The 9,914-nt window shown below is 37.5% G+C and overlaps 2 protein-coding genes across 2 annotated transcripts; both read right to left on the reverse strand.

Moving 5' to 3' along the window:
* Positions 1–1,167: 1,167 nt before the first annotated feature.
* Positions 1,168–4,197, reverse strand: LOC122661236 (clavaminate synthase-like protein At3g21360). The gene is made up of 3 exons (XM_043856579.1): positions 3,793–4,197; positions 2,479–2,732; positions 1,168–1,525 (listed from the first exon to the last, which is right to left on the reverse strand). The coding sequence occupies exons 1-3, from the start codon at positions 4,159–4,161 to the stop codon at positions 1,189–1,191; spliced, it is 960 nt and encodes a 319-aa protein (XP_043712514.1). The 5' UTR covers positions 4,162–4,197; the 3' UTR covers positions 1,168–1,188.
* A 2,512-nt stretch (positions 4,198–6,709) lies between these two features.
* On the reverse strand, positions 6,710–8,741 carry LOC122661237 (clavaminate synthase-like protein At3g21360). Its single transcript, XM_043856580.1, has 3 exons — positions 8,714–8,741; positions 7,576–7,831; positions 6,710–6,856 (listed from the first exon to the last, which is right to left on the reverse strand). The coding sequence occupies exons 1-3, from the start codon at positions 8,720–8,722 to the stop codon at positions 6,780–6,782; spliced, it is 342 nt and encodes a 113-aa protein (XP_043712515.1). The 5' UTR covers positions 8,723–8,741; the 3' UTR covers positions 6,710–6,779.
* Between the last annotated feature and the right edge of the window lie 1,173 nt (positions 8,742–9,914).

A 9,914-nucleotide genomic window follows, 5' to 3' on the forward strand; every position in this document is an offset into this window, starting at 1 on the left:
GCTTCTCTCCAGGGAGCCCAACATGCGCAAGGGGGCATCCATCCGTTGAGCTGTGTCGCACACATCTCTAGGCATGCATCGAGATGTGTGCGGTACAACTCAACCCTTGGATGCCCCTTGGGCCCTGAGCTCCCTAGAGAGGAGCCGGATCCGATGGTGTTTTGGTATTTTGATGGGGATTTTCTCCCGTCCAATGATTTTATGTGTGACAGTACAATATATGAGTCAGGATCACCGTTCACGTACATGAACGTACGAGAATGGCTCACAACCGTTCAGATGGAATTCACTCTGTGGGACTCACATGGAGTGGATTCCTTCTGAACAACTTTGAGCCATTCAAGTAAGTGAATGTGAGCCCAACTCTACAATATTTACATGGTTCACAGAATAAATAAAATGGAAAAATTATTTAGATTCACTTTAGAAAAGAAAAAATATTACAAAGCAAGTAGGTTGAATTTGTTTTACACTTGCTTTTCTTGTAAACTTGTTTGTTTTGTATAACTTTTTTTTTTTTGTGGTAGAATTGTACAAAAAAAAAGTCAATGCTGGAACGCCAATTGAAGCGAACCAAATTCAGTTCCTACATTTTAGTTCCGGATTGTAATTAAATTTTATTTGGCTCGGTTCATTCAGGGACGGTTCTCGATTTTGTCCCACGTTGACACCCTTACCTGGGGTTATCCTACCACTACTCTTTCATTTTTCAGCCGGTTGGGTTTTGGCAAATATTTGTGGGTTGGGCAATTGACCCTTACAAGCTAAACAAAACCCAAAATGAATGAATTAATGAACATGCCTAGAAGTAATTTACTCCCAGTCCAGCCCATTCAAATAACTGTCTATAGATCAAATGGAAATACCTTAAAAACTTCATTTCAACTAAAAGATTACTGAAGTAAGCCCTAATCTACAAATCATCTAGGAAAAATCTTGTTGTAACCAAGATTGGTGAAAAGAAAATCATAACTTTACTTTTTTGCCCTTTTATGATAACACATTTTTTTACCCAATGAGGATAGTTCATGTCATTTCACATAAATACTATCAAGACAAAAAAGCAGATAACAAATTCTTAGTTCACTATTTGGTGATAACAAGTTCCACCCTTCATTATCACACTTCAAACCTCATCTATAAATTGAGAGTGAGAGGAGAGAGGAAATATTATCATGCAAGTCTACTTTATTTGCATACAGACACTAATACAAGACGTGGCGGTTTCCCAGGACGCCTAGCATGTTGAGTACATAGGTTATCAATTAACAAGATATCTCCCTTTTGCCACTTGATATCCACACAATTCTCATTCAAGATTTGTCTGTAAGTGTCCATAGCTTCAGATGGAATAGCACTTCCATCCCCAAAGGTGAAACTGAAGTCATCCTCATAACCTAAGATTGTATTAAACCAGACCTTCCTTTCTCCAAATCTTCGGACCGGATTCATTGGTCCATATATAAGTTCAGCACTCCCATCCTTGTTGAAATTGATAGAGCCACAAGGTAGCCTTTCTTGAGCCCTATAGGAAAACCCCCAATAAAAACAAAATGAATCCAAAATTCATTGAAATCTTAAAGAAAAAAGTTATCTCCAAATAGGCTGCCATAATAGGATTATGCTCTGGTACTATATTGAAGTGACCAACCTAAAAGCTTAAGCAATTGGGTGAAAAAGGCACAACTAGGATGTCAATAAAGAATCGAAACCGAAACGACTTTAAAACCGGTCCAAACAAATTAGTTCGGTGCTGAGTTAAAAATGTGGAATCTTTTCTCAGTTCGATTTTGATTTTGTAAATGAAAACGTTGAACAAACAGAATTACCCATTTTCAAACCGAATAAATTATTATTATTATTATTTTTTTGGTAATTAATAAATTATTTTTTTTTAATGTTCTAGTCAATGTGGATGATAAATTATATTCCCTTTTAATGTGGAAAAAGTTTGATAGATTATGGTCCTAACGAATAATTTATTTTTTTAGGTTGAAAACGTAAAAAGTTGGCCCAAACACCTAAAATCGGGTCCAAACAAAATACACGTCAGGTTAGAACCAAATAAAAATCGAACATAAATTGAACTGAGTCGGTTTCGTTCTGGTTTGAAAAATAGGCTCTTATCCGATTTTGGTTCGGTTTTAATTCTCACATGTTGTATCTTGAACTGAACCAAAATCGAACAAAAAAATCAAAACCAAACTGATTTACATCTTTAGGCCCAACTAATATATGAAGTTATCTATAGTCTCAGAATTAGTTGATGTGGGATTATTCCCAAAACCAATAAGGTACCATATAACAGATATGTGAGGTGTCAACATCTGGTTATGCATGTCTAAATCCTCTCCGCCGTTGGATGAGTGGTTTGAGAGGAGTTGCAGTCGAAGAAGATATTTTTCCTCTAGAAAAACCTTTAATTGTGGACCATGTGGAGAAACTCTCTTTTCCTTATGAAGCATAATTGCAACGTACCTCTTTTTAGCTTCATCTTTGTCTTCCGTTTGGAAAAAACATTTCCATGTCTTGCTAGTGATGGCACCATTGTCGATTTCTTTGGGAAGACTCCGCCGAGTAACATAACCCATTTTCGATAACTTGGTCATGAATTTTGGCACTTTTTCCTCCATCTTTTCCACGATAATGTGACTAGGCACTATTGATGTCTCACCACCTTCTGGAGATGGTTGAGCACAGAAGAAAAATATCTTGGAAGGGAATTGCTTGATCTTTATTTAAACAAATTTCCAAATATAGATGTCAAATAAATTTAACAAAAATATTTTAGAAGAGAATTGTAAGTATAAACTTGTATCTAATCACTCGGCTGGCATTAGCCTACTATAAACATTAAAACTAAGGACCAAGTTTTCCTCCATCCACGGTGAATGAGATCCCATTCACCACAGGGCGGGAGAGGGCGGAAAAGGGTATCAGGATTCAGGAGGGCATTTTAGAACATACGAAAACCATAGGAGGGATTTGTGACCTAAGAAGGTAGGTGAACCGTCCTCTATGGGTGGAGGGAAAATTAGTCCTAAAACTAATATAACTTAGGTCTACACAAACACAGACTAGGCTAGGCTTTTCGGGCAGGGCCAGATCAGGCCACTGATTGTAAGTATTACATGTAAGAGAGTGCCATGAGTCTATCCAAACCAAACCGAGTTGACAGGTTGCATTTATGTAAGGGTGTCAAATTAGAATCAGAATAAAAAATAAAAACCATACTGAACAAGCCAAATCGTACTGAATAAATTTGGTCCAAATTTGGTTATAGAATATAGAATTTAAATTCAATTCAATTCGATTCTAGCTTAGGCACCATCGAATCGAACCGAATTAGGCCATTTTATAAATATACTAATATATTATAGTAGGGAGAATGTTCTTTGGGCCGCAGCGTAGCCTACGACCTGTCGGCACATAGGCAGCCTGTACAGGGGGTAAGGTGGTCATTACGCTCACCCTTGTGTGCCTGAACGCAGATTACACTACGGTACAGAGAACAGAACCCCAATTATACTTTCAGAGAAAAAAAAACCACATGCATATGAACCAAATACTGGAACCGAAACTGAACCGCACATGAACCGAAACCTAACAAATAAAAGGCAAAACCAAAATGAACAGTTTTATAAACGAATCGGTTCTCGGTTCACACTAACACTCTTGGATTGAACCAAAACCAAACTGATTTACACTTTTATTTTGGGTCTATTCAGATCCCCCAAGGGCAACTACAACTACCAAGGGGAAGGAAGAGAGAGAGAGAGAGAGAGAGCTGACCAGAGCCATCTCGTGATGGAAGTTGATAAGCTTATGAAGAGGAGCTTCATTGGCGGTGTAAACCCTATCAGCAACCTTGAGGCGAGTTGTAACCCCATCGTACTCCATCTCCTCCCATCCAAACGCTTCCACCACTTTCCCAAACTCTTCTGCCGAACCAATTCCAAATCCCCTCAACAGAACCGCCGAGTGTCGTTGCAGCACCTCACTCAGCCATTCTTGTTTCTCTCTAACCATCTCTACCAACTCATTCACTCCATAATTAATCTCTCCCTCAATTCCATCCTTTGGAGGGTTCAGTGTCTTTGGGAACACCAATCCATCCCCAAACACCTTCTCTTCCTCTATCTTACCTTCCACAAACTCCATCTCTCTCCTTCACAACTCCCACTTCCCTTTCTCTTTCTCTCCTCTAATTGTTTGCTTTTAAAGAGACCTCTAGTGGGCTCCATGGGTACTTGTTTGCATCTTGATCTTCGGTGGAGAACATGTGTACTGCACCAACAATCACACCCATCACCACAGGTGGGTCATTTTTGTTTTTTATGTTAGTAGCAAATTTTTTATTTTATTTTATTTTTATTTTTGTGATAACTTAGTAGCAAAATTCTGGATTCTTTAGTTTTTCCGTCTAAGGGTGTCAATCAATCGGTTTGGTTCAGATTTAATTGGGTTGAGTTGATTTCAATCGGTTATTGGTTGAATTTGAAATCAAACAGTTAACAAAATTTTTGTTCAGAAAATAACACCAAAAATGATAATTTGCAGAAAAAATACGAAAAACAGGAAAAAACAAGCACATACAAATATACAAGATTTATGTGGTTCACCCCCAAGATAGAAGCTACATCTACAATCGAGCAACAGAACGAATCTCGCTATTCTCTGGAAATGTTACAATCTCTTACAGTCCACTCAGAGATAAGAACATTATATGGAGAAGCTCTAACCCAAAGAAGTACAAGAATACCTCTAGACCCAGAAATTGCCAAATCAACAGGGACGTATGCCATTTTTCGGTAATCCAAGATCGTTTCGAGGTTGAAATGGCCCTCCAAAGATCTCAACTGTATATTTTGGACCAAAATTAGGCTTCACCAATAACAACTTTGGTCTCAGTTTAATCCGATTTCTTATTGGTTTGTAATCAGACTATTATTGGGTTTTCGATCTAATCCAATTTCAATCCTACATGTATACATAAGGAAATCAATGGAGAATTTTTTACTTCCGGAGGGGGGGGGGGGTTCTTATCAGATTACTATCGATTTGGTCTCAATTTTTATTGAATTTGGTTTGTTTATAGATTTCGATCGATCCAATTTGGTTTTATTTTCAATCGATTTCATAAAATCCAATATAAAACCAAATCGATAAGGATTCAATTTGGATTGTCCTAAGCTGAACTAATTGATTTTGATTAGTCCAAGTAGTTCGAGCTGAACTTTGACACCCATATGGACCCCACACCCCCCCCCCCCCCTCTCATCCTTATAAAAGGTCGTGGAAATGAAGAGGAGAGTTTTATTGATATATTTGATATTTGTTTCATCTGGTAAAGCTTTGATGTCTTCTTTAGCTGATTGTGACTTAGATGGTCCCATTCTACCAAAAAGACTTAGATGGTCTCATGGCTGACGTCAGTCCTAATCAGAAATTTGTTGCCTTATCATGATAGATCGAAGGATTACTGCATTTCAACCCTCATCCATTTTAAAGTTAACACAATGTTTTTGTTTTTTAATCATAAAAAATTCTACTAATTCCTTAGCCAATTTATCAACTACTAATATTATCTTCATGGACTTCTTAACAATGCAAATAGATCGAAAATCAGAAATCTGCTTATAAATATCACACAATAACACAAATAAACTCTTTGCATCGGGAGTGGTTGGTGAGGCAGTACAAAGACTATTTGGACGAAAATATCTACTAAAATAGCTTTTTCTTTTTATGGGATAACTGTTAGAATTAACTTAGACGAGTATGGTTAACTCCAATAGGCAAGGTGACAGTCTAAAAAACTTATGAACAAAAACTAATAACATTTTTGTTTATAAGATTCTAGTGTTGATGATAAAAAAAAAAATGGCTCAAACACCAATGCTAAACAAAATGCTTTTAGTTTCATCATCTGAAGGAGGGGAGATCAAAGCATAATTGTCATCTTCAAAGACCACACAATTAATTAAAGAAACTGTAATTAAAAGGAAGATCTAGGGATTCAGATCCTCTATTGCCAAGCTGCCCGGCAGGATCGTGCTGCCCAGACATGGTGAGGCGTGTAATGATCGCCTTACCCCCACTCGAGCAAGGCGCTTGGGCAGGGGTAAGGTGGTCATTGCATGTCTCGCCGTGTCTAGGCAGCACGGTCCTATCGGGCAGCTCGGCAGTAGAGGATCCAAATTGAAGATCCGGAGGATTAATTGAAGTAGTATAAATAAATCGAAAATGAAATGCAAAAATTTTAGCCTTAACAGGTATATATTAGTCACCAACAACCTATGCTGATCACAAATTGACCAACATAATTTTTTGCAAAGGCAAGTTAACAATAGTGTGGAAAAATCCAGTATTTCTATGGTTGTTTATGTTGTTAATTTGTCTGTACAATAGAACAATACCATCTTCTACCTTAAACCAAGACTTGAATCCAAAAGGAGAAAATAAAGAGAAAATCAATATTGAATTATCATTTTTGTCGAAATCCATCCACGATTTTATATATTATTTTGAGATTCATTTGAGCCAAAATCAACTGCTATCATATTTATGAAGCTTAACCATTATCTAGTAACAAGATAACAAGATATCTCCCTTTTGCCACTTGATATCCACACAATTCTCATTCAAGATTTGTCTGTAAGTATCCATGGCTTCAGATGGAATAGCATTTCTATCCCCAAAGGTGAAACAGAATTCTCCCTCAAAATCTACGATGGTATTAAACCAGACCTTCCTTTCTTCAAATCTTCGGATCGGATTCATGGGTTCATATACAAGTTCTGCACTCCCATCCTTGTTGAAATTGATAGAGCCACAAGGTAGACTTTCTTGAGCCCTATAGGAAAACCCACAACAAAATGAATCCAAACTAAATTGAAATTTTTGAGAAAAAAGTTTGTCCAGACGTTAAAGTCTGAGAGAAGTGTTGCATCTATGTGATATTGTCTGTTTTGGGCTGAGGACCGCACGGTTTTAAAACAAGTCTACATGGAAGGGGTTGGTGCATGCTTATAAGCCACAGGCTCTCTCAATACCCAAATGATGTAAGACTATCTTAGTCACCCCCTCCTTATTTTTACCATAATAGAGGCCTCCCCTGTCGAGTGAGCTTGTTGAGTATGGCCCGGGGTTCCCACAGACACTGCCAATGTGAAGGTTCGAGAGGAGCGTTGTGTCCATGTGATATTGTCCGCTTTGGGCCGATACCTGCATGGTTTTAAAACGCGTCTACATGGAAGGGGTTGGCCCCTACTTATAGTCGACAAGCTCTCTCGATACCCAAACAATGTGAGACTATCTTAGTCGGCCCCTCCTTATTTTTGCCAAAAAAAAAACATTAGATAATCTGCCATGATGGGTCTGATGCTCCGCTACCATACTAACCCAAAAACTTAAGCTATTAGGTGGAGAGGTCCAATTGATATATAAAGTCATCCAAGATCACAGAGTTAGCCGATATAGGATTATTCCCAATGCCAATGAGGTTCCACATAATAGATAATTGAGCCCTCTAGAAAAACCCTTATGAATTAATAATTACAACTCTTCATGTACCTCTTTTTTGCTTCATCTTTGTCTTCCATAGTTGTAGAAAATATTTCCATGTCTTGCTAGTGATGACACCATTGCCAATTTCTTTGGGAAGACCCCTCCAAATAACACAACCCATTTCCAATAACTTGGTCACAAATTCTGGTGCTCTTTCTTCCATTTTTTCTACAATAATATGGCTAGGCACTATTGATGTCTTGCCACCTTCTGGGGATGGATGAGCACAGAAGAAAAATATCTTGGAAGAGAATTGCTTGATCTTTGTTTAAACAAATTTTCAAATATAGGTGTCCAATAAATTTAGCAAAAATATTTTAGAAGTGAATTGTAGTTATAAAATTATATTTAATTAACTGGCAAGAGTTCACTGCCTTATCACTTGGCCAATGAGAGCACACACAAGGGCATCAATATTGATGAGATTTTTGAACATATCTACCAATACATATCGGACAACTAAATGTAAATATTATATTGGGCTGGGCCTGCTTGAAATTATCAAATCTATGCCCGGCCTTGAATTAAGTGAGCTTTCATGGGTGTGGGCTGGCATCAGCCTACTATAAACGTTAACTATATAACTTAGGTCTGTCCAACAACTCCTGGGCTGGGCTTATTGGGCAGGACCGGGCCAGGCCGCCATTGTCAGTATTATGTGTAAGAGAGAGTGTGTCCATAAATCTTATCAAAACCAAACCGAGTCCACTCGCTGTGTTGAGTAAGGGTGGTTCGATTTAAATTAAATTGATCCGAATCTAATATATTCGTTCCAAATGTGATTCGAATTAGTTTTGATTCTAGTTTAGGAACCATCAGTTCAAACCAAAATCGAACCGAATTAGGCTATACATTATTAATATATTATTATGTTTTATAACACTAATATTTTTTCAGAACAAAATGAATCACATTCATATGAACTAAATATTGGAACTCAAAACCGAACTAAATACAGACCAAACCTAATTAAACCATCGGTTCGAATTAAGTACACAGTTTTAAAATCGAACTAGTTCTCGATTCGATTTTGGTTCACATTAACACTCTTTTGGACCGAATTAAAATTAAACCGAATAACCGGACCTGAACCGAGTTACGCCCTTGGCTTTGAATGAGTTCGAGAGAGAGAGAGAGAGCTGACCAGGGCCATCTCGTGATGGAAGTTGATAAGCTTAGAACACGATATAACAAAATAAAGAGAAAAGAACCGATGTGTACCTTGCACCTGCATATGTTGATGAAGAACAGTTGCGAATCCACGATCAAATTTATACAGCCGTGATGAGAATCTTCTATAGTTTCCAAATCTCCCTTAGAGCTCTCTTTCTTGTGGAGAAAAGAGAAAAGAGAAAAGTGACTGCAGCTACTCTCACTAAAAGTATTTATAATACTCCCAAACCCTAACCTAAATGATTTTTACCGTCCATGAAATATGAATCCCATACACCAAAAGTGGATGAGTACCCATGATCAATGAGATCCATGTGGAATAACACCCCCAGGTCACCTCAAGTGGGTCATGACAACTGAGGAGACTTTGATTGATATATTTGATGTTTTGTTTCATAGGCTTTAATGTCCACTTTAGCTGATTGTGTCTTAAATGATCCCATGGCTAACGTCAGTCCTAATCAGACATTTGTTGCCTATCATGATAGATTCGACCATTTTAACCCTTAACCATTTTATAGTGAACAAAAGGGTTGTTTATGTTGTTAATTTGTATGTACAAGAGAACAATATGGAAAACAGATTACCATTTTCTACCTTAGACCAACCACTAGAATTTAGGAGGAGAAAATGCAGAAAATCCTACACTGAATTATCAATTCTGTCCAAAACCATCCTTGATTATTTATACTATTTTGAGATTCATTTGGGCCAAAATCTTTTGCAATTATTTATATTGTTTTGAGACATTTTGTCTATTATATTTCATGGATCAAGTATTTATGTACGGTCGAATACATACACAGTTGTGCTTTTCAATAGGGATGTAAACGGATCGGATACGGATTGGCTGTGATCGGAGCCGGATATTCCCTGGTCGAATACGGATACCTCTAAATGGATTCGGATGCGGATCGGATTCGAATTTTCTACCATCCGTTTACATCTCTGCCTTGTGTAACCCGGACCTTCCTCCCCCTAGCGGATACAATTCACTCTCAATCCATATCTCTTAGATCATGATTCTCTTTTCATCATATTCTAGAACTTATTTAATCTTCAAAAACCCTTGAAATCATTATTTACTTAATTTTTTATTATTAAGTATTCGGATTTTTTTACGGACGGATTTTAATCGGAGTATTCGGATTATTTTCCGGATATCTCTAACC

The sequence above is a fragment of the Telopea speciosissima genome, chromosome 5 (genome assembly GCF_018873765.1).
Source record: "Telopea speciosissima isolate NSW1024214 ecotype Mountain lineage chromosome 5, Tspe_v1, whole genome shotgun sequence".
NCBI classification, from domain to species: domain Eukaryota; kingdom Viridiplantae; phylum Streptophyta; class Magnoliopsida; order Proteales; family Proteaceae; genus Telopea; species Telopea speciosissima.

Bases quoted from the DNA above. Each gene is read 5' to 3' on its own strand.
- LOC122661237 (XM_043856580.1), bottom strand. The intron at 6,857-7,575 runs GTACATGAAGAG...GTTTTCCTATAG, and splicing joins AAAGATGAAGCAAAAAAGAG to GGCTCAAGAAAGTCTACCTT.
- LOC122661236 (XM_043856579.1), bottom strand. From the start codon at position 4,161: ATGGAGTTTGTGGAAGGTAAGATAGAGGAAGAGAAGGTGTTTGGGGAT. The intron at 2,733-3,792 runs GTCAGCTCTCTC...GTTTAAATAAAG, and splicing joins TCCATCACGAGATGGCTCTG to ATCAAGCAATTCCCTTCCAA. The intron at 1,526-2,478 runs GTACGTTGCAAT...GTTTTCCTATAG, and splicing joins AAAGATGAAGCTAAAAAGAG to GGCTCAAGAAAGGCTACCTT.